At 41.2% G+C, this 25,217-nt stretch overlaps 1 protein-coding gene across 1 annotated transcript in view; it reads right to left on the bottom strand.

Moving 5' to 3' along the window:
- Window positions 1-25,217, bottom strand: part of inpp4b (inositol polyphosphate-4-phosphatase type II B) — a 124,125-nt gene that overhangs the window by 8,855 nt on the left and 90,053 nt on the right. Inside the window, exons 10-19 of the mRNA XM_084553567.1 lie at window positions 23,541-23,724; window positions 17,204-17,524; window positions 16,331-16,469; window positions 11,903-12,075; window positions 11,316-11,439; window positions 10,661-10,787; window positions 8,184-8,324; window positions 7,799-7,896; window positions 7,396-7,508; window positions 6,265-6,419 (exon numbers count right to left, since the gene is read on the bottom strand). Coding sequence (XP_084409693.1) covers window positions 6,265-6,419; window positions 7,396-7,508; window positions 7,799-7,896; window positions 8,184-8,324; window positions 10,661-10,787; window positions 11,316-11,439; window positions 11,903-12,075; window positions 16,331-16,469; window positions 17,204-17,524; window positions 23,541-23,724 — 1,575 coding nt within the window. The remainder of the gene's footprint in view (window positions 1-6,264; window positions 6,420-7,395; window positions 7,509-7,798; window positions 7,897-8,183; window positions 8,325-10,660; window positions 10,788-11,315; window positions 11,440-11,902; window positions 12,076-16,330; window positions 16,470-17,203; window positions 17,525-23,540; window positions 23,725-25,217) is intronic.

Below are 25,217 nucleotides of genomic sequence, written 5' to 3'. Positions count from 1 at the left end.
GAACCAGAGAGACCCAGTTTAGAATATTACATCGCTTGCAGATCACGCCACAGCTCAGACACAGAATGAATCCAAGTCTGTCTGAAATGTGTTCCAAATGTCATGTGGAAGTGGGAAGCTATAGGCACTGTATATGGACATGTACCCATGTTGAGGAGTACTGGGGTAAAATTGTTAGCAAACTTAATTTGATTTTTAATGTCCAGCTTGATGCTGACCCTCAGGTCCTGCTTCTCGGTTTGCCCAGTCGTCATATTAAAGGGTCTCATCAAAGAAGGCTCCTCAGTATTCTCACATTTGCTGCTCGGAAAAATATATTGCTTAGATGGATTGATAATGCTCCACCTACAATTGGGGGCTGGCACAAAGTGATATTTGACTTACTACCAATGGAATACCTAACATACAGATTCAAATGTAAGATGGATGATTTTTGTAGGATTTGGACCCCTTTCTTTAAATATGCAGGTAAAAGACTCACGACCATCGTATTAAAAGGGATGATAGATGGCAATGAAGGAAACTGGTTAACTGAGGTTTTCGGGTCATAAGGTCGGGAACTTACTTTTAATTATTTTTTAAATATTCCTTATTATTTTTCTTTCTTTTTGTATTACTGTTCTTTCTTTACAGATATGTATTTGCTGCATCGCTGTCAACTAATGTAATGTAATGGGACTGAGCATTTCCTTATATGTGTGATTGTGTAGTCAGGGATTTGTTTTTGTGGCCATGTTGTTTTGTTGTTTTGTTGTTGGTTGTGTCATGTCAGAAAAAGCAATAAAGATATTATTAAAAAAAAAAAAAAAAAAAAAGTTACATATGCAGTGAACATACCGGGTAAATTCCAGGGCAGCGTTTTTATAACACCAGCGCATGAGCTACAGCAGCGGCCACACTAAACCACGTGTGCTGATTCTCACTGTGTTAATGCTGATGTCTACCATGGTAGAGGTTGCCCCAGTGCAACGCAGCTTAAGTAAACACGCCATAAAGAAATGCGCTGCAAACACACGGACTGTCAATCATTTACAAAAGACATTTTCAGGCATGCAGAGTGTTGAAGTTGGCTTCTTTCCATTGATGTTGCAAAATGGGCAGAAACCTGTTTTTCTGGTCACTTACTTACCAATTTATCTCGTCACTAATTACCCATAAACTGTGTTTAGTGGCATCTTGAAACTTTCCATGGCCTTGTGTGATTTGCATCACGTGTTTTTATATTTGCAATACATTCCTCTATACCACGTACAGTGTGTGTTAGTTAGTGTTTGATTCATTATCCTAATCACTGTCCTTTGACTGAGAGTAGTTACTAAGTTACTGAGCAGGATTAAACCTTCTCAGCCACAACATGACATGTTGTTATGATGGAGCAACGTTGTTATGACGGAGCAGTTAAGAGTTAAGAGAAAGAAAGAAAGACAGATCAACTGGCACTAGAACAGCAGCTTAGTGTTTGGACTAAATTTGTTTTGATTTTCAAAATGTTTCATGTGTTTCCTTTATAACTCTGGTTCATAGTAACCACTGATAATACATTGTATATTTTCAGACATTGTACTGTGTTATTTGTGAGCTGTAAATAACTATAATAGTAAAACAGAGCTTTAGGTCAATCCAAAATACTTCATCTACACTGTCTGGCCAAAAAAAAGTCACCATCTGGATTTAATTAAGCAAATAAGCACGAACCTCCTACTGGATATTTATCTTTCAGCTGGCAACAAGTTACTTAATCCCAACTGATGAAATGAGTAGCTTCTCATTTCTTAAACAACCATGTTGGAAGACACATCCTGTGGTTTTGGAAAAGATGTTAGTCTGTTTGAGAAGAGTTGAATCATTGGCATGCATCAAGCAGAGAAAATATCTAAGGAGACTGTAGAAACTACTAAAATTGGGTTAAGAACTGTCCAACGCTTTATTAAAAACTGGAAGGATAGTGGCATCGCATCAGGGTAAGAAGAGAGGCAGATGAAGTGATGCACCCATCATACCTAGTGTCTACTGTACAAGCCTGTGGGGGCAGTGCTATGATCTGGGGTTGCTGCAGTTGCTCAGGTCTAGGTTCAGCAACATTATGTTGCCCAAAGAATGAGGTCAGCCGACTACCTGAATATACTGAATGACCAGGTTATTCAATCAATGGATTTTTTTTTCTTCCCTGATGGCACGGGCATATTCCAAGATGACAATGTCAGGATTCATGGGGCTCAAATTGTGAAAGAGTGGTTCAGGGAGCATGAGACATCATTTTCACACATGGATTGGCCACCACAGAGTCCAGACCTTAACCCCATTGAGAATCTTTGGGTCAGACTCTCCCATCATCAATACAAGATCTTGGTGAAAAATTAATGCAACACTGGATGGAAATAAGTCTTGTGACATTGCAGAAGCTCTTCAAAACCATGCCACAGCGAATGCATGCTGTAATCAAAGCTAAAGACAGCCCAACGAAATATTAGACGGTGTGAACCTTTTTATTTTTTTTGGTGGCAACTTTTTTTTGGCCAGGCAGTTTATGTTTTCAGTAGAAATTAATGAGCTTAATGAACCCTTGTTGTTATTGTAAGAAAAAAAATAACAGCAAGCGTATCCAGCAGATTTTGGACCACAAGGTCATTGGCTCCAATCCCCTCTATGTCCAAGGCTGAGGTGCCTTGAGCAAGCACCCAAAAAACACCTAACCTGTGCTCACTACTGTATGTACAAATGGATGGGTCAAATGGAGTGAACAATTTTACCCAAGAAGGATTAATAAAAGGTAGCAAAAAAAGTCTTGACAATTACAGTTTTTTGCGTATGTTATTTATGTTAGTCTAAGGCAGGTTAGATCTTGAAAAATCAGGAAAGAGTAACTGTGTAATTGCAGATCATGTTATTTAAACCATTAATCTGAAACCAATTTTCCCCGGTCCTCCAATTCTTCACAGGGATTAACGTCTCACAGCTTGGGGTCGATATTAAACCAATTGAGCTAATTATCCGCCCACAAAAAGGCCAGTTAACCCGTGACAGCGCAGCTCGTAAAAGAATCACCAGCAAACACAGAGAGAAGAGTGAGTAGAGATGGCACTGTCAGCAGTTTATTGATATTTTGCAAGCAGAAAAACAAGACTTAAAATGAGCCACACAACCAGTAAGTGGGAGCTAACGAGCAGCAGGGCAATGGGATAAAAGTGTCGAGACGCTGGTTTGTTCTCTGTCACGGCGCCAGCCTCGGGGTCCTCCCACTGCCCCATTTCCCCGTGGGTCGGTCGACTGCAGGGGCGCCCGTCAGTCAGAGTGAAACAGAATGAACAGAGAAAGATCAAAAGGCTGCGGCGTTAGTACAGTACTGTCTGAGTGGACTGCTCACTTGACAGCCCTTACGGGCTTGTGCCGGAAGTCCACTTAGACACAGAGCCATTAGTTCACGGATGAATGCCTCTAAAAAGAGCCACTGACAAGCAGGAAGTGACACATGGAGAATGTAGGAATCATGCTCACCAAAAACAGAGTTAATTAAGAGACTTGGCTGGAGGATGGAGGAAGGAGGCATGCTGTTTCTAATGCAGATTTAACAGAGTTGTCGTACTTGTTGTCGTAGGATGTGAGACTCGTTCTAAACCCCTTCACAGTATTGATTTTCTTTTGGAGAGTGTTTCACTTCACTCATTTTACTCAATGTCATCAAAAAAGTCACATTATCTCACGGCATGAAATGGCTTCCTTTTGAGATAATGAGTGCAGACGTTTATTCATTTTAGAGATCAGAGGTCTATCTGACAGGTAGACTACACTAAAAGACAACATAGGCTCTGCATATGCAGGTTACGTAGATAACAGAACTCATCATGTCAAATCTCACATGATGAACGGAAAGAAATCACATGTCAAAATGAGCTGCTTGAGCTGCTTCACGACCAGAGATTCATATATATACCACAGTCGGGTGAACAATGAGATCTATACTGAAACAATACAGTCAACTGGTCCAGTCTGAAACCAGATTGACAGCTTCTATTGACAATAAATACCTCTGCTTCAATACTCGCTGACGTCGCTTTACAAAAAGCAAACATGCATCTCTCTGGTGTCACAATAACGCTGCGGCTGTTTCACCGCACCTCACTCTCTGATCAGGTATATGAATCATCCAGGTGATGACAATGAACTGCCAGGTGTGACTTGACAAACCCGTCCTGTCTTTGTTCGTCGTAATGTGTCAGCCAAAAGATGAAATTGTCGTTCACTTAAATGCACGTGGAGATTGTATTGCAGTTTCTAATGCAAACCAGTTTTTGGGATCTCCGTTTTTTTTTCTCTCTCTCTCTTTTGAAACTAAATAAATAACAAATTCTTTTTATGAGTTTATTTAGGACCAAATACATTATGCACTGCTTTAAGAATCTGATCTGATCAGTAAAATCAAACATCACGCTTCAGTCTTTTTCAACACAAATCTAACAAAACCTTAAGCTCTAACTTAAACCTTGAATATAACCTATGAATACAAACATAGTCATCTTAGAGCTTAAAACTACAGCAGCCTAAACACTACAGCAGCTGTGTGTCATATTTCTAAATCTTTCAAGCATCAGATAATAGTTATCTAATAATAAAATGCAGAAGTTCACATTACATGCTTGCGTGCTGTAGTTCTCTTTGCAAATGATGGATTAACAGTTGCGTGTTATTTTTGGTGACAGTCAGATCCATTAATAACGCAGCTGTTGGGTTTCTTCATTTTTGGGATTACATAAGATAAGATAAGAAGATGTTTGCTTCCTATGTTAACGTGACTTCAGCCGATGATAACAGATCTTACACAGAGTGAGGTTTGTTCAGGATACCGCTTATTACTTGATTGTTGCTTATTTTACTTTCGTCTATTAAACTTTTATTCAGACCAGCACATATTTAGTAAGACTGCTTCCATATTTAAATTTAACATTTAAAAAAAATAGGAATACAGAAAGTAACGGGCTTAATTTCAGTAACAGCTGGGATGTAAACAGATTTATTTTTTTACAATTCTATTTTGTCAAAGGCTGTTTTCTCAGAATTATTTTTTATTATTTATTCTAATTTATGCAAAATTTGATTCCTAACAATTTGATGAAATTAGTATTATTATTGATTGTATTTTCTGATGTATGGTGTGATAAACAGATATCCTAGAGCTCCTCTGTGAAAACATTTAACTATGTTTTGACTAATGTTACCTTATTTGCATATTTAAACATTTTTGCCCTATGTACCCTATGTACTATCTCCCCTTAATTTACAACAATTTGCATGTTTGGTTGAATTTGTCAAGTGGCTGATGAGTGGTGGGTAGTTATGGACTAGATGGACTTAATTAGTGTCTCTGGGCCACATAATGTCCTGCTTTCCTTCTCTTCCTGACACAGCTGCCATCAGCTGGCCCCTACAGGTCATTACTGCAAGCACTTCAGACGTGCACTTCACCAACATCCTTACAAAACTTCTGAAGTTAGACCTTGTCAGATTAAACCAGATGTAGATGTTTACCCTTCTGGCAAACACAAACATTAAAGTCAGCAGTTCCCCTGCAGCACTGACAGGAACATGCATGGCTGCTTTCGAATGTGTGAGGGATGGTGGGGATGGTAGCGAGAGCACGTGATGATGCTTATCCTGGCACATCTATTGGTGATATGCAGAGAGGAGGAGATGCTGACAACACGTCTTTGATGTGTTTGACGGACGGTGCGGGTGCAGGTTATTAGTTTAACCAGACGTGTGTACCAACATGTCTATATCGTGTTTAATCAATGCTACTGTTTCACCTCTAGTAATATTCATGTAAAGCTATAACAAATATATTTTTCTTACTTGGCTTTAGTAATCTAAATCCAAATGAAAGATTGGGTTTTACATGCCAAGATTTTTAGAAATGAGTTTATAATTTGAATACAAATCAAGAAACAACATCCTTGTTGAACCAGCCACAGATCCCATTGAACTGTTTCTACCGCTGATCCGGTTTGGGGCAAGGTTTAGGGTTTGTCCACTGTAATGGGACATTGTCTCTAGAAAGATAAGTTGTTCCAGAGGTTTCTGAATTTATCATTATCACCATTATGTTGTTTTTATTGTTATCTTTAAAAATCCGATTCAGTAAAACTCTTATGAGGCTTACGAGGCAAAGCAACTTTATACCTGACTATTTAAATGCAGTTGATTTAGGACTGGCTGAGACAATAACTTGCACCCGCACTGGTTTGATATCATGCTTTCTCACTGTCTTACCTCCGCATACAGTCCAGAGCACGAACGAAGAAGTCCTTGCTGAGCTGGTGTTCATCACGTAAGAGGGCACACTGCTCTAATGTGACAGACATGGATGTTCGGTCTTTGGCACTTTTACAGCTGGTGAACCTGATGCCATTTAACCTTCGGCAGATCTGGAAGGAAGTACGACAATAATACTGTTTACATAGATGAGAATTTAAAAACGCACCTTTTTTTGTGATCAATCTTGGAAGGAGCCTTGATTTACTTTTTTTATGGCAAGGTTAGTTTATACATTGTCTGTTTTTCACACTAACTGCATTTGGACATTTGAAAGAGGGATACAACTGTGAGTCGATAAATCATTTCAGTTTCATTTGCCCTCTACGCTGAACCCTCCTCACATGTCCTCAAAGTGAACTCCTCAATGAAATACTAGAAATGACCTTCGGAGCATAGGCAGGTCTCCCGTGAGTAATCACGAGTATAAATCATTTCCTGCCTTTCTGCAGATTTACAGTGTGTAGATAGTGTTATCAGATAACTCTCGAAATGTATTTAAATGCCTGTGCTTGTTTCTAATTACATGTCATGCAGAAAATATACACAGGATAAAGACAAAATATAGGTTGTCATTTAGTTGCATTATCGTGATCATTTATAACTCCTCGAGGATGACGCCAAATTACTTAAATCCACATTAAGTGTTTCCACAAATAAGCTGCTTAATTTTGAAGCAAGGCTACGTAACGGACATGCACAAAGAACAACTAGAGGTAACTCTGCAAACAAGGCATTTATGGCAGCAAGGTTTTTACACAAAATGTTTAATGCGTCCCCCAGCACAAAGCTGCTAGCGTGCCTGTAGAGGCTTTGTTCTTGCAGAGACTTCTATAAATTACAAAGACTGTAAGAACGTATCTGTATCACTAACAGACAGCAGGTACAGAATACGATCAAGGTCATGATCTCTATAGTATCACCTTCCATAATATCAGTTCATCATGCTCATACATCTGCTTTTAGTTTGACCTGAACGGATCGAGAGCTCAGCGTTATCATGACTGAGAATGTTTTGGTGATACGGTTGAGAGAAAACCCATTTCCCTCGACGAGGACAGAAAGTTACCAAAAAAAAACACTACTCACTGTTCCAGCAATCCAGAGTATTTCCACATTCTTTCTCTTCTTTGTGACTACATTCTGCCCCAAGGTTTCAAGTAATTCCTTAATGTCGGTCTGTGTCTGAAAACACGGTAGACCTGTTTGTAGAAAAACAACACAAAACACATTGCCAGTGACTGTTTCTTGTTTTGCGAAAATGAAAGTGAGGCCGTGAGGACGGGCTGGAGCTCAGGCTCCGCTGGATTAATGGCTAAAGAGGTCTGACTTAATACTTTTCACACAGCCGGTGTTAATGGATAATGTATTAATATCGCAATGTTTCTCATTCAGATGCTCAGTGCAAAACATGGCTCTCAGTATTTTCTAAAAGATGTCCAAAGATGAAGATGCATTTGTCTTTGGTTAAAAGAAATCAAGAAACTCTTACATTCTAGTGGCACAGTATCACTTAATGATTTGTAATAAGCTTCTAACGTCTCGAAGTTCTTCTGGTTTATTCTTTCTTGTAGGGAGATATCGCCAAACCTGAGGGTGAGACAGAGAAAATACAGTCGGGTGATACGTCATCAGTACGCTCACGTTTAAGCTGCCAGTTGTGTTTTATTTGATGCAGCAGAGATTCTGTATCAGCGAATAAACAACAACAACTATTGTTTTACAACTATGTACGTAAAGGTTAAAGAATAAGCTTTAGTTCTTTATCTTCTCATAAACAGTACTGCCTTTGATTCTCATGTTTACATGAGGAAGGAGAGTTTAAAGGTGAATTAGAATGAAAGCTCTTTTGAAGGACCAAAGAGTATCTGAAGTACCTCTCTGCTATAGTTTGTTGTTCATTGATGCCCACGTTAAACAGCACCGGGAACACTCGAAGAGGCTTGCCCTCCCTGATCTCCTCTGGCAAGGTCTGGAAAACCAGCTGCGGTAATGGCACTTCTACAGTGAAGTGGTCTCTAAATGGACATAAAGAAAAAAGAATTAGAGGTTAGAAGAGAAGGCAATTAAAAAGAAATTCAATAGGCTTTGCGTGTTTTAAAATATGATATGTTTGGGAAGTTGTACAGTTTGACACCGGAGACTGGCACGAGAGAGCTGTGAAAAGAGAAAGTGGTTAAGTGCAAGACAGATTGCCTGACTGACTGATACGGAGGAGGGAGGTGCAAGGGGACAGTATCATCTTATCACACTTGGCAAGAAGTTGCTTGAACTTTTCAGGTCAATGTCCTAAACGTGAACTACTGCCTTAAAGGAGCATTCATCGCAGAACCCCCTCACGTATCGTTTTTCTCTAAGTTCACAGACATTCAAATGTAAGATCTACTTCCTCCTCGGCTATGTGGCCCTGCTGTGCTAACTGGTGTGCCATGCAGGTCACTCTGGGCTTTCATGGCACAAACAGCACATTATTTTGCAGAAATTATTATGGTCAATAATAATAGAACTTTAAGAATTGTACTATTGAACAAGGCAACGTGTCAGTTCATACCCTGTGATCTAGAGTTAATTTGCAGGCTGCAAGTGTTTTAAAAATAGCAAACAGCTGAAACAGATCAGCCACTATCATTTCCACTACAACAGCCAATTTGTTCAGCGTTCGCTTTATCTTCGCTCACGAGTACACTAAGAATCAGACTTTCACTACAAATAGTACACATGTCTAGTAACTTTAAATCATCTCTGCCTTCATTGTGGGTTAATATATAAGCCCTCTATTGTATAACTGCTTCTGTGTGTGGGTGTGTGTGTGACTCCAGATGTGTCTGAGTCCTGAATTCTTGAAGCAGGATGAATGAACAGATTCTTGGCAAAGAGAAAATGGTGGCAACTCGGTCCACTTGTAACTGTGTAATGTTGCACTGAAACCTTAGCACAGTAAAGTATGGTGCATCATTAAATATAAGTTAGCATTGTTATTACACCCAACAATTTCGACTGGTGACAAATTGGTAATTTAAATTTATTTTATGGGTCCTGTGATTTAGTTTCCTAGTTCAACGTCGTCTCCCCTTCCCTGAAATTAGTATCAATCTTTTCTAGGAAGCTTTTGGAGAAACTGCAGTTCTGCATCAGGCTCATATATATATATTGAACACCAGATAGGGAACAGGTGGTACGTGTCAAAGTAACATGAATGCCAAGGTCACATTGCCTCTGCCAGCGACACACAAATAACCAGCCATCCACGTAATGGAAAAGAAAATGTGACACATCAGATAAGACCACCCTCCTTCATTGCTCCGTGGTCCAGTTCTGACCCTTACATACCTCTTCTGGGGGGAATTCATTGATGCACATGCTCAACATTGCATCGCTGAGCCTTGGCTATCCATGACCCTGAACACTACTGTCCCCTCCCTGGCCCACTTTTGATAGGACCTGATCACTGCGGACTGGGAACACCTCACAAGAGCTGGAGTTTTGGAGATGTTCTAATCACAATCGTCAAGCCATTACAGCGTGGTCCTTGGTCAAAGTCACTCCAATCTGGCAAACACATGAGCACAGTATGTTTCCTTGCAGCCTAATAAACCCCACCCACTGACAGGTGCCAAAGCAACAACATAATCACTGTTATCCACTTCACCTGTCAGTGGTCATACTGTTATGGCTAATCAGTGTAGATGCTGTCAATCAGTGGAGATTACAGTGTGTATGGAAACTTCCGGGGTTGGAGTTTTAATCTGAGTTTTGTGCAGCTAACGTCAGGACGGACATCAAGTCACGACATGCAAACATAAAACAGCGCTGTTCTCGGCTCTGGAGCAGCGGTAGAGATCCTTTACAGACAACCGCTGTTACAATATTCCACTGTGCCCCAGATGATGACGGGGTTTATTTTTTGCATACAGAGCGTGAAACTGAGATTGGATCCGAGGCATAAAATGACCTACACCTATGAACTATGGTCAGGTATAGCTTGAGCACAAGGGCTATTTTCCTAAATCTATCACAGAAATTCATGTTTTACAGTACATTAGTCTGAAGCACAGTCAGGACCTTTGATATTCACATAGTTGTCTCTTTAATGAAGATCCGACAGCTGCAAGGCTTCTTTATGCACTCTGTGTCTCTTCATGTGGAATCTACTTTATAACAGATTGCGCAAAGTCGTTGTACCATATCTCCTGTATAATTTCTGTGGCCAGGCCCTTCCAAGGAAATTCAAACATATAATGAAAAAAGATCAATTTAATGAACTGATGCTGACACTAGACAGTCGTCTGTAAAAATTTCTCAACTGTTAAAGAGGAAATCACGAAATCCAAAGGAGAAGGGGATAATGTCTCACCGTCGGCCACACACTAAAGGCTGGAGGTCACTGAGGTCATCCGTCTTGGCCTCTGTAATCTTGAACACGACTCTCTGCAGGTCTGAGATTCCAATCTCCATATCCTCCAGCATCCCGATCTCTTCACCTTAAACAGTTAGACAAAACAAGATCAGCAGTGATTTGAATCTCGCCTGCCATATATTGTCTTCTTGAGTTAGCATCCTCAAAACAAGGCGAGTACGGCAAAACAACATTCAACTCACAACTCTATTGAACGATGTATTTCCCTTCTTTGTCAACTGTACTGTGAGCCAAAGTAAACCAGCAAGAATAAGAATTTTGATCATGACTGTACAGGCAACCAGATCAGGTCTAATTCTCTCTTACAATGTCTTTAATGCAGTTTTTGTACTGGCTTGATAAACAGCAATCATTTAAAGAAGCGGGCCTTACTATAAGGAAGAAAAAACCCTGCATTAAGGCATTTTGCCAAAAACAGCATTGACTTGATTCATCCCTTTGCTACATGTTGTTGCTTGTTATCACTCCTCATCCTAGCTGGATTCACTGAAACCACACTCCTTTATAATAGTCTTCACCCTCTAGAAAACAAAAACAATTAACAATCAGTAGAGGTCATCACCTGTGATTCAACCTCGACAGATTTACTCACTGTAGGTGCTGAGCAGGCTCTCAAACTGGGCCACCAGGCCAACTAGGTGGAGCTGCCTCAGGAAGGCTTTGTCTTGCATTCCTGCATACAACCTCATGACGAAACCACAGGCCAAAGCTGCCAGCTGTTGAAATGTGCAAACACACACACGGACACGGAAGTTAAACATGTTGCTTTTGCCACAAACAAAAGACGTAGCAAACAGTATGCGCATAATAAAATGATGATGTTCCAATGCGAGGGCAAGGAGGTCAAAATGCTGAGCTGAATTCATACCACAACTACTGAGGTGTTATATTGAAATCATGAAGAATACTTGTTTTCTTGCCTGTGTGCATCAGATGTTGGTTTATAGTGAGGAGTGAATGGATATCAAATGAATGGCGCCTGTTGGGAGTACATTTCTAAAAATAAAATGTGGATTTTAATCTACTTTCATGGAGTATTTCAACCTGAAAGCATGAGTAATCAGACCGTTAGATAATAAAGCGCCAGGGTAAACGACAGGCAAACGCTGAACAGACTTCCCATCCTGTAGCTGAGCTGAGGAGTAAAGAGTTGTTTATTAAGTCAGTGTGGCCACCTACTGCCTGACTGAAGACAATGTCTCGCCTCTGCTGGAGGAGGAAGCCCTGTGGAATGCTGCAGGCTGCCTCCTGCAGGAGCACAAATGTCATGGCTCTCTTCGCCTTCTCCACCACCTCAATCACACACTCCTTTAACCTGGTAACCAGAGGAGACAGCTGCTCCCTCCAGTCTCCTGTGGAGAAAGAAAGAAGGAATGGGGACACGTTGTAGTCAATCAGTCAATTTATCAAAGCAAAGTTAAACTAGTTAGCAGTTTTTGTTTCTTTAAAAGGTAAGAGATCTACAGCACAGTCACACAAATATAACGTGGCTGTGTGATGTGTGTAGAGGTGTGTGTGGTCTGCTGTGGAAAGAAAACACCAAATACCCATTCATTCAATGCATATGGCACCTGGTCATGGTCAACTCAGATTTTTGGGCATTTCCTGTTTTACTTTGAAATTTACTAACTCTTTGTTATTTCAGATCTCTTCACTTCCTCCTTGTGGTTGCTGCCTCTGATTGTTAGTCCCATGCTGACGTATCTCCCCTGTGCCTCAATGTTCCCCTTGTATTTAACCTCTGTGTTCCCTTCCCACTTCGGCGCCCGTTTGTCTGTGTTCTTCATGTCAAAAACAAACCAGCCTGTTTCAAGTAAACTTAGTTCTTTTGATCTGTTCCTTGTGATTTTTGGACTTTGTCTTTGCCTGTTTTTTTTTTTGTCCTAGTAAAATCTTTCAATCCACCAGCTGCGTCTTGGGTTGTGCGTTTGAATCTTCCTAAACCAGTTCCTGGTTTCATTAAGGACATTTCTGCTTTAACCATGATAAAGTTATTTGTTGACAGATATACAGGTTGTGTCTATGTAATAGAGACTTTGACAGTTTATAGACTAATATCACCGCAGGGTCTAAAAATCAGCTTTGACTACAATCACAATAACCTACTTTGCTCTTCCTCATTTCAGTAAACCTTCCACCCATTTTCCTCTCTTGTGCATCATGTGCTCTGGACTGACACCACACACACGGGCTGAATGCATTTTAAAATCAAATTTACAGCTTGCACTGTACTGTGGTCTTTAAAGACATGCCAATTGTAGTAACTAGTTACTGTGTTACATAATAAATAGATAAAATAGATATTATTGTAGTCGGTTACAGTTACTGTGATAAAAAAAATTAAATTACAATTAGTTTAAAATGTTGAGTACAAAAGGGTTACAACTTCTACTATATTCTTATCTGTAAAAATGCAGTAAAATGTAGAATATAACATTAATTCATTCAAACAAACCCCAACACATTTTTTGAAGCATCAACTAATGGTTTACACTGTTCATTCAAATCATCTAGTTCACATTGCCAAATAGTTTTCACACAGTTAACCATGACTGATGCTGATGTGCTGCAGATGACTGATGATAATGTTTAGCTAACTGGTGAATTTAAATCATAAGACCATCAGCGCATAGATGTGCAGTTGTGTTTGAATATTTAGCTACTTAACTAAAAGATATGGTCACATGTAGGTGGATAGGTTGGATATGAGTGAGAGAATATGTTGGGCTGATTAGATGAATGGGCACAAGTACCTCTGGCTGGAAGTCACAAGTATACCCTACACCAATCGGGCATAACATTATGACCACCTTCCTAATATTGTGTAGGTCTCCCTTGTGCCTCCAAAACATTTCTAACACATCAGAGAATGTACACGGGCCTTCTGAGGGTGTCCTGTGGTGTTTGTGGAGGCCTTTGGGTCCTATGGGTTGAGGGGAGGGGCCTCTGTAGATCATCCCACAGATACTTGATCAGTTTGGGATCTAGTGAATTTGGAGGCCAGGTCAACACTGTGTTTTTTCTGCGTGTGTCTGTGTCAGGCTGCATCCTGCTGGGGATGGCTGCTGCCATCAAGGAGTGTCATTAGTATGGGGTGGGGGTGCTTGGTCTGGTCTAGATGGATGGTACATGTCTAAGTAACTCCTGTCAGTGGTTTTAATGTTGTGGCTGATCGGTGTAAATGCTGTATAACTGTCATAATGCACTGGTTTGATATTTAACTGAGATTTATCAACATTTGACCTGTTATTGGCTCTATTACTTCTGTGCAGTCCACAGCGAGACAGTGCTTGTATATCATCGGCAAATTCAAACGACCATAGAACATAATCACAACCAGCTTATAAACACCACACAGTAATTAGGACAGAAATAGAGTTGTGTGCATCTCCTCCGTCCAAAACAAGTTTCTGACTCTGAATGAATCATCTATTTAGTGGCCAACAGGGGGCAGTGTTGGTTTACTATTGTCCAGGATTAGGTTTTGAAACCATGCATTATGTTGAGCTTCAACATATTGAAAAGTTATTGGGTGGGAGGAGCAGATAGGAGCAGACAGGTGTGGACACACAGACACACACACACATATACGTGCACAGTTGGATAGAGCCCAGATGCAGGCTTGCCCTTGCCTTGTCAGAGAAATCACTCTGTCTTATCTCACTCCGCAAATACTGCCTCAGCACAGAGGAGGAGGAAACAGAACTCCAGCTGTCATCTCCTCACCAGCCCACCTGTCCAAACACTCAAAACCCCCATAACGTCTTGTCATCAGAAGCCCAGGATTCACTGGTCTCCGCTACAAGATAAAGGCTCTCTCATTATTCTGTCCGTGTTTGTATTTTAGATTTGCACATGACCGGTTGCTCTGAGCCCGTTCAGTGTCTTAATAAAGGTGCTGTGCGGGATGAGCTTATCTTTAACACTGGACACCAGGCATATGGCCTTGTTCTCACCTGAAAGACACACACTGTAGACGCACAGAGGCACAAAATGATACAAACGTCCAGTCCTTCCACAGCTGCCTCAGAGTGACACGCACACACAAACAAATACACACAGAGAGCCTCTCCTTGTCGCCTGGTCGGACTTAATGCCGCTGATCTGTGAGCCAGTTGGCAGCTGCCACAGTCTGGCCACTTGTCTGAACACAAGCTTGAGGCAGGATTTCATTGGACAGAAGGGACGGCTGGGCAGCTTCGCGGTCAACACTGAATGGCTCGGCATATCAAACGCAGATTTCATCCACTTCTCTGGCAAAGTTTTAAGTTTCTTGTTTGCTAATACCCGAACAACAGCGAGCATTCATGTGGGACACAGTCTCGTGTCACTCTTAATGATTCAGGCTGAAGGAAAACATAAACTACTGGTATCTCTCAAACATTCATTCATTCATTCATTCATCTTCTGTAGCTGCTTGTTGCTGTGAAGGGTCACGGGGTCTGCTGGAGCCTATCCCAGCTGTCATCGGGCGAGAGGCAGGGTACACCCTGGACAGGTCGCCAGTCTATCACAGAGAGAGACAACCATTCACACTCACATTCACACCTACAGCCAATTTAGAATCACCAATTAACCTAACCAGCATGTCTTTGAATGGTGGGAGGAAGCTGGAGTACCTGGAGAGAACCCACGCAGACACAGGGAGAGCATGCAAACTCAGGTAGATTTCAGGTAGACACAGTAGAGTACCATTATGACATTATGACGCTGATAATGTATTGATTAAAGCAGATTCTGTGTGAAACATCTTGTCAGATTAACAATCTATGGTGCATCACAATAACATTTAACTGTAGGAAGAAAACATTTAAAAATGGGTAGACATGTTTTCAGTCTACAGAAATCACTCATGACCTGCAGTATATCTTTTCACTAAAGCCTAAGATGACATTTAATCTCCAAGCCACTAAGTATTTCCTGTAATTCTGGGCAATAACACATTTAATACAAGTTTTGAGACCAAAAAACCTCCAATGCATCGGTGCCATTTATATAAGGATATTTTCTTCTGCACAGTGTACATGGTAGATTCTAGAGGCGGTGTTTGCATTATTCAGGTTTGCAGGGGAGTGTAAGCAGAGCCAGGTCTACCTACAGCACGTCTTTGCCCAAAAGCTATGGCTTGAAAGTATATTGGATTCATCCCAATCATTAGGTTTGCTTCAGGGGTCTGGTTCTGCTGCTCAATAAAACTGGCCAAATCTGCTAAAATGTTAATATATCATTCATTTGATACTAAAATTTGAAATTTAAACAATTTAATAAGCTTTTAGATATGTGTTCTTCTGTGTGGTTGTGTGCATTTGTCAGGACATGGAAGTAGGTGTGTGTTTATAGGTTTATACATGGATATCTTTCTACTGTGTGTTACTTACATGTTCGTCTCCAATGACACACACAGAACCAGCAAATGAAAAAAGTTATATCCATCTAACAGCTAAAATATTGTACACAAAACCCTTCAGTTGTTAGAGTCTCAACAGTACATAAGCTTGTTGTCCAGTGGCTGCATGGGGTTGTGAATAGTCAGCCAACATGACTATTTATTTCTGTCAACAACTTGGCTCCAAAATGGTGAGCAAACACAGAGAAGAAGTAATTTACCAGGGTTGTGTGAAGTGATGACATCAGCGAGCTGCTGTTCAGGGACAGGCTCCTGCTTGCTGCTGTCTTCTTCCTGGAGTTTATCCACCATGGCGATTACACAGTTGAGACATTTGGCCACGTTAGCCCACACCCTGTCCTGAAACAGCAGAATACAAAATCAGCCGTCAGATCACCTCCCTGATTAGGCCCGTCTCCTCCTCACAGTGTCTCTGTCTGAGTCAGTGCGACAGAGGGAAGCAGAAATGCATAATGAAAAAACCTAAAAGGTATTTCGCTACAGCACTGAAACCGGCTTTGTGAACAAAAGGTCAAAAGGAAATTGCTGTATGGATATTGTTAGATAACTCTCAAAGCATTTCCATTGTTTCCAGCTTTCTATTTCTTACCCTGAGCTCCAGCTGTTCACTGATGAATAGACGCTTTCATTTCTGTGTGTGTGTGTTTAAGGGGCGGTGTGTGTTTTGGTCTTTGACGCTTCAAGAGAATATGGTTTGAACATGTTAGAATGGTGAGGAATATTTTGACAGATAATTAGGCACTGGTGTGCAGAAATCACGACAAACTCCTGCTGTCCGTGTGGCAGATGCTTTCCTCACACAAAAGCAAACACACATCCATGAAAAGAAGCAGGAGGCTTAGACTCAGGGAGGAGGATGCCACATAAGACTCTGCTGCAGTCAGTTTCTTATGATGTTTAAATATTTAAATGCCTTTAAAAAAAGTCCACCGATTTGGTAAGCAGTTGTGAGTAGTGCACTCGTAGCTTATTTTCTTTTTTGGTGTCTAATGTGAGGTACGGAAGTTAAAAACTATCATACTTTAAAATAAATAAATATTTCTTAATGACTTGGAAAAGAAACACAGACTAACCCATTCCTCCTCGTCGTACTCTTTGTGGTGCGGTATGGAGTCTTGGTGTTTCAGCGGCAAAGGTCCACCACCTCCCCCGGTCATGGCTTGTGATCCATCCACATTATTACACACCACTGTGCTCTCAGGGATGGATGTGGTTGGACTGTGGCCTGGAAGTCCCTGCACTGGGATCTGATTCTGGTCACTGCCCTGGTCGATGTGGTCTTGATGTTGGTTTTGCTTCTGGTTCTTGGAGACATACCCCGGCCGCGCTGCATGCAGTGCTAGCAGAGCACTCTTGACCAATTCATCCTTAAGTGTGTGAACAAATTGTTCTGTCTGTAGCAAAAAGAGAGATTAGAGGAAAAAAAAAGACGTGCTGAAAGATACTGTGGGGTGGCACGACAAATAAAATTTTAGTTGCTGAAGAAGCAGCAGAGACAGAGCAGTAAGTGAGGGAGATAGAGAGAGACTGTCACACTGGTGAGGGAGACAAAAATACAGGTGGAAGTGAACGTGGACGCGGGGAACTATTTACAGAGGAAGCGGAAAGAAACAAGGAAAAATGAACACTCTCCTTCACCATAAAGAAGCTGCTCTCCATTACTGCAGCACAGCCGGCGAGCAAAAAAACAGCAACAAAACAACAAACAATTCAATTACTCCTCCTCCAGCCTGTTCCTCTGAGGAGCACACCTCCTTTTGATCTGAGATTCACCAGCTACTGTACCATGATGATGATCCCAGCACCCAGGAGCCTCACGCTTGCTGGCGCCACCGCGTAAAAAATGATAAGGGCTCTCAAGAGTAATTGAGTTAGCGCCGCAATAAGCAATTCTATTACCACAGAAAAGGAAGTCTAACAAAACACATAAGGCAAGCCCTCCATGGAAAGAAATCTGCAAGGTCATTATGTGTACGTATCTGCCACACAAATGCCTTTTCCCTGTACCTACGTCTAGATTGAATTGTGAGCTCATTGGGGCTGCCACAAATCGTGAAAACTGCTTTGCCAGCAAAGAAGCAGATAAGTGTGAAAGCCCAGGCCAGTCCGGTCTAAATACCAGAATAAAACTTTGTGTGGACATCATTAGAAGAGCTTTTTTGGTTTTGGTTCGTCACCCCTTTAACATGAGTCAATGTCAACTAGGGACCCTTTGAAACAGACTGCATGTCTTAAAGACCAGTCAGCATTTTACAAAGCGAGGCATTTTCACTTCTCCAGCTGTGTAATTTACATGATCATTTATTATTAATCCAACTGTCCAACACAACGCAAGAGAAAGGCATTTCCCCTTTCTACCGCTTACTCCTCTACGGGTAACTCTACGCTTGTTCCTACTACTCTAATCTCCTCTGTCACTTCCACAATCAAAGCCTCACACGTCCACAATTGTGAAAAGATTTGACCTGTGATCTTTCTGCCTGCGGTTCTTAGAGACTTCATGATGAACTGGCAGATGCAACCAAGAGGTGGAAATTACATCAGCACTTAATTATCAAGGAGGTGCAACCACAGACTGTATAAAGATGGATGACGGAACAGATCCTCAAGACTCCTGTCTGGCTGCAGTAGATCATAAGCTCCACCCCCTCCATGTGGATGGGACTTGAGCAGAACTAAAACACTAAAACATACTATTTTTTTTTTTTTTTCAAGGATGGTTTCTGTCATTTTAGGTAGTTAATCTAATACTGATGCTTACTTAAGTGACCATTTTTCTGATAAGTTTTTTAGTTATTTGACGCTAGAGAAACAGGATGTGACATCACAATGACTACAATTTTCCATGCCAACCGCTCCTTGGAGCAATCCTGTAGGACGAAGAGAGTTGGAAAAAATAAGAAATAAGTACAGCGTATAATTCAACATTTCTTTCTAACTGTTGGAGATAGAGCAGAGCACAGTATTAATTAAATGAAAATGTGTCTGGAGGAAGTGTGGTCGGGTCATCGATATCACGGCTCCACATGGCTCCACTCTCAGCCCGTACTGTGCAGACTCTGGCTCCAAACTCGCAAGATGGCAACACCCGTATCCCCAGGACAATAGCTTCAGTTTGGCCAATGCAAGGAAGTGGGGACGCATTGTCCATATTTATATACAGTCTATGAGTGCAACCTACAGCTAAAAACTTCATAATAAAGACACAGTATATAGTAGGCTGTTTAGTTTTAAGATCCAGTCTTAAATAGGCCATATTATGCAAATTTACAGGTTCTTAATTTCATTACAGGGTCTAGTAGATTAGGTTCACGTGCCTAAATGTTTAAAAAATATTTTTGTACACTGCAGCAGCATCTCCTTCGTCCTCTGTCTGAAAAGGCCTGGTTTGCTCTGGCTGGTCAGTGGGTCCACTCTGTTGTTTGTTGTCAACTGTTCAATGTGCATGTCGAGTCAAACTAGTCACTAAACTGGCAAATGCAAATGTTTTACATAGCAATACAGATAACATTGTGTGGGACTCCCTTAGGTTGAAACTTTGGGCTTTGTATTATTTGTATTTGCTTTTGCATAACCAAATTATTTATTTAACGCATTAAGTACATGGTCTATTTAAAGATCTGATAACACATACTCAGTATCTTTACCTAATCTGGCCCTAGTTGTTCACTACCAGCAGGGTATAAAAACTGGAGAATTATGACCCATCTATTATCCTGATTTGTGGATAGGTTTCACTCTTCTACACTGAGGAGCATGGTTTAACTGATCTGCTCTTGATTTAAAATACATAAAGAATCTTTTCCACAGTGAAAGGGCCATCTGATGAATGTTTGAGTAGAGAAACGCTGTATTTCATTCATATCCATTTTAATTGCCTTCCATAGATCCAAATGAGTTCTTGAACTCAATGACGCGAGGGCTAAAATTAATGGATAAGACGACTTGTGTAATTGCCTGAGAAGAGGCATTTCTGCTGGAATACTCTTCTGTGCACTCAGTCTTAAACAAAGAGGTAAACATAATCTTAAAAAAATGTCCCATTGACTACAAAATGAGCTATACTTGATTCAGCATCCAGAACGCTGAGCAGGAACTGGGGTTTCAAAATGTAAATTTATATTCAGATTGAACTGTGCTTATCTGACCTCAGTGTTAATTTGCAATCTATGAGACCATGTATTATTCACTTCCTGATATGAGTGAACAAAACCACACAGTGTGTTTAAAACGAACTAGGTCATATTTGTACTTCTTAACCACAGGGTCAGAGAACTCATTTATTCAACTGTGCCAGTGCTCCAATAGAAACTTTTCACAATGAAATAATTTTCATATAAATGTGATTTGTGCCTTTTTCATGCATAACAGTGAACTGATTGCATTTAAAAGGAAGCATATCAATCAACTGATCACTCACTGAATCCCTTTCCTAGAAAAACTAAGTCTGGACCCAGTAAGATTTGGATACACACCAGGCACACACACAAAAACAGTTTAGGAACAACTTAAAAAACAGCACAAGGTGTTGACCTGGCCTTCTAATTCCCTAGATCCCAAACTGATCAAGAATCTGTGGGACGAACTGGAACAAGCCTGATCCACGAAGGACCCTCCCCTCAACCCATAGACTGTATAAATATGGACAACGTGCCTCCACTTCCTTGTATTGGTCAAACTGACACTATTTTCCTGGGGGATACGGGCAGCGCCACCTTGCGACTTTGGAGACAGAGTCTGCGCTTTTTACGGTCCGAGAGTGGAGCCACGCGGATATCAATGACCCGACTGCATTTCCTCCAGACTCACTCGCGTTTTCCTTTAATTAATACTACGCTCTGCTCTACCTTCACCAGTTACAAGAAAATGTTGGATTATACAATGTACTTATTTATTTTCTTTTTTTACATCTCTCACAGTCCCACGGGATTGCTATGGCAACTGGTAGTCGGCATTATGTCACATCCTGTTTCTATAGCGTCAAATAACTAACTAAAACTTATCCAAAGGCCCGTGTCCATTCTCTGACGGGTCACAACTATTTTGGAGGCACAAGGGAGACCTACACACAATATTAGGAAGGTGGTCATAATGTTATGCCTAATTGTTGCACAGCAAAGTGCAGACAAAATGTGAATGATAGACTTTACTGCAGGATCCGTGTAGATGTGCTCCAAGTAACATATCAGGTGACTCCTTTGGGCAAAGAAGAAAAGCACTGCAGCTTCATTTTCATTTTAAGTGACTTTGCATCTCCATGTGCAAGAACTCCTCCTTACTGCAACTCTTCGACATACCTGTTCTAAAAGACGCGGCACGCTCGAAATCCCTTGGGAGAAATTGTGTTGCTTGTCTTCCTTCAAAATATCTGCTGATGTGATCTTGCCTGAGCAGGAGTGCACGTCTGAAAATGCCTCTGTGCACCCCGACTGTGAAGAAATGTTACGTTTGATCTAAAAAGGAAGAAAACTGTAGGAATCTATTCACCTCGAACGGTTTCAAACGGTTTTACCCTGAAGAACGAGCAGATTTTGTCTGTGGTAAAAATAGAACTTTTTGAAGCTATGCAAGTTCAGCTGAGAGGTGGATGAAGGATGAACGGATGGAGCTGGTCAGAATCCAACTACACTTGGCTGGACAGACCCTTACTGCTGGGCTCATGACTCCTATACGCAGTATAATCTAACTTTATCATGCACACTCTCTTTCCAGGTAACCAGCAACACAGGGGACGAACTATAACTTGTCCAAGGACACAGCTGGAGGGAGGGGAGATGCTTTGCAAGTGCTTTTTCACTATGATTATCATCAGAGTGAAATTATTATTATTATCATCATCATTATCATCATCAACAGAATTATCATCCTCTGTATAGGAGAGCAACAGCACATCTGCCACGTCCAAAGCTAATCAGAATGTGCCCAGCAAAAGTATTCTGGGGTGAAATACTGAATTAGGCCTAAGATAGGTCGTCTGAAGGAATAAGGAAGAAAGAGTCAGAGCCTGGGCGTCTCATCTTTCCCAGATTCTCTGAAGGTGTGACTCACTCTCTGTGTTGAAAAAACACTCACTGCAGAGTGGTTTAACTTCCATCTTTATTTATATGTCTGTCTGATGGATAGCAGATATCTACCTGTAAGGCCTGGAGCCTAGAGGGTTGTCAAGTAAGAATTACTTTCCTTATGAACTAATCTGCCCATTAATAATATGTCATATTCTGATGCCAAAATATTGTGAAATGATGGCCTTGAAAACATTGCCACAGAGGAGAACACGTGGAAATAGCAGACAAGCTAATTATACATACGCAGAATTCAAACAATTAGTAACAGAAGTTGCTGAGTCAAAGGCCAAACTGTGCTAATTAACAACTTACAGCCATTCTACCTATTAATTAATACATTTTACACCTAATTTGCATGAAAGCAAAATGACAGCAATTATATTCTGCTTATGATATCAAAAATACTCCCAGACAAATGGTTTCCAAGGCAACAATAGTAGAAGATAAATTGCAAGCAGTCACGTCGCACTCCGGTCAAATAGAGGAGTTTCTTGTATTAATGCTAAGCTAAGCTAACCACCCGGTGGCTTGAGCTTCACTGGGATTTCAAGAGACCGATGTCAGTTGATCATCGGCTTCTCGAGCGGAGACACACTTTCACTCGTCCACCCCTCTCTGCCTCACACATGTACACACACCAGCACAGCTTGAGATTTTAATCAGAGAGCATCCCTCCTTGTGCTGACCAGGGCAGGGGTTTACTTGGCCAATGTGTGCGTGTCTAATCAAGGATGAGAGGAAGTGGTGACAGAGCGAATGTACCAATTAAGCAGGCTGATTGGGCTCTATTCCACTGTGGCAAAAACAATCTCTTCCACAACAGATTGCAATCTGACAGCACCAGATGTAATTCATTAATTATACTGATAAAACGCCTCAACTCCATAACCGCCATGCTGCTATTCACTTTTGTTAGTTTGGAGTTTTTATGAGGAGTTATGGATTTTTCCAGAGGTTGTCTGTTTGGTGTGTGCAATGTGCACGCGTGTGTGTACAGCTGTGTTCAAGCAACATCTGGATTTTAAGTTATTTTGAGGGACTTGACACATAAACAGCGCTGCGGTCAATTTTATGCCAGATTAGCCACCGGAATATTTCTCAGATTCACCAGTGTCACCTGTATCGGCTTGAGGCTTGGAAGCTGCATAAATTATTAAATTTTGGTTTTCATGAATTTATTTCCGCAGTTAAAGATTAATGTAAAGGTCTCTCTTGTCTGAGGGCTCACCAGACAGCGTTTGATGATGTATCCGAGCTTTGTGAATTGCAACAGCTTGAAGGAAGAGGAATAAAGGGATAGTTGAGATGGACGGACGGCCGATGAAAGCTTTAGACGCTGCCTCACCTTGTCAGAAAGGTTCTTGAGTACATCCCTCAGTCCAGAGGAGATGTGCTCATGGGCAGCCTGGAGGAGTTGGTCCGCCAAGCCTGTGATGAGGGGTTGGAGGAGGCTCATGGTGCTGAGCACTCTCGCTGCTTTGGCTGTGTGCTCTGGGGAGTAGTAGATACACTGGTAGGCAGTGCTGAAGCTGTGATGAAGGGGAGAAAATATCAATTTAGATTTGACAGAATGGACTATATGAACTTGGAGAATACATATCACAGTAGTCCAAATTAGATTTAAAAAGATCTCTGCACACACGTCCCATGTTTATTCAGACAAGTGCTGTAGGTTTTCTCATTTTACAAACATAACAAAGAAAGATGAGTCAACACTTGATATAAAACAAGCTACAAGTTACAACTGCAACACGCCTCTGTCTGGAAAATATAACACTTAGTAAGAAAAGTAGGCTTCCCAGCTGCCATACGGTTTATATAACTTCTAATGGCTTTCTAACGATGTATAATTTCCTTTTGTTACGCCATGCACAGACTCTTACACAGACTGATGTTGCCCAAACAGAATTGTGTTATGTGACGCACAGCTTGTGGGACAAAGTGAATTTATAGTCAGAAATTGCACCTGTATTTCCCTGGCATCACAGGTGTTCGTTCCCGTCTACATGCTCCTAACTATGTCAACAACAGCAGAAAAGCTCGACCATGACTATCGTTTTATTAGACAAAATGTTTGTTTTCACGTACTGAGGTCAAGTAATGACAAACAGCTAATTACATAACGGATCCATAATGATCTTAGTTCATTTCATTATGTGTTGCTACTTGGAAAGTGTCAGCAGCTGCTTTTGAGGTAATAGCCTGAGCTGTCAAATTGGACCTGCAGTCTCAATGTCAACCCCATTTTGCTTTATGAATAATTAATCCCTTTTTCATTTGTAGGGAGCTATTTAATCGCAGACAAAAACACCTTTTGTCAGTTTCTAGATTAGGGGCAAATCACTCCAATCAAAGATTCTCCTCGGGTAAAGTTCCAGTGACTTTCAATGAGTTTCCGCTGACTTCCTGCACTCAGATGTAGCGTGGAGCGAGGCAGTCATTTTGCAACCCTCCCAGCTAGTTTAGAGTCAGCTCTGCAAACGTCTATGTAGGCCAGACCCCAGAGCCAGATCCTAAGGCATAATTGACATAAGAGTGAGAGAGAAAGAGAGAGAGGAAGGAATGGGGTGTGCACACAAAGGGCTGGCATAATACAGTATTCACTGCAGCGTGCCTAATATTTGCAAAGAGAGAAATAAAAGTGGTTCTTTAGAAGTCACTCTGTGTGGAACACCGCTACCTGATGTATCAATAAGTGTGAAAATCTCAAGGCCTAAAGAAATTAAGCGTAGTAGGTACTAGCTACTAACTATGTCTTTGACTGGCTAACTTGGCTTGTCGTTACAGCTAATGAGCCCCCTGAGAGGTCATACCACCCCGCAAGCTCACGGCTTATACAAAGGAATCATTAAGAGGGAGGACACAGGGCAAGCGGTGTGAGGTACTCAACCACACCGAACACCCGCATTTAAACTTACAAACTTCTGTTATCCCCACTTCCATAATCGTACCTTCAAATAGTGGGATTCCGCCACATAGAAATCCAAAGAATGAATAATCTACAGCAACAAAAGTAAAGACC

Source organism: Chelon labrosus (assembly GCF_963514085.1).
Source record: "Chelon labrosus genome assembly, chromosome: 2".
Lineage (NCBI taxonomy): Eukaryota > Metazoa > Chordata > Actinopteri > Mugiliformes > Mugilidae > Chelon > Chelon labrosus.
This window is presented reverse-complemented; position numbering and strand designations above follow the sequence as displayed.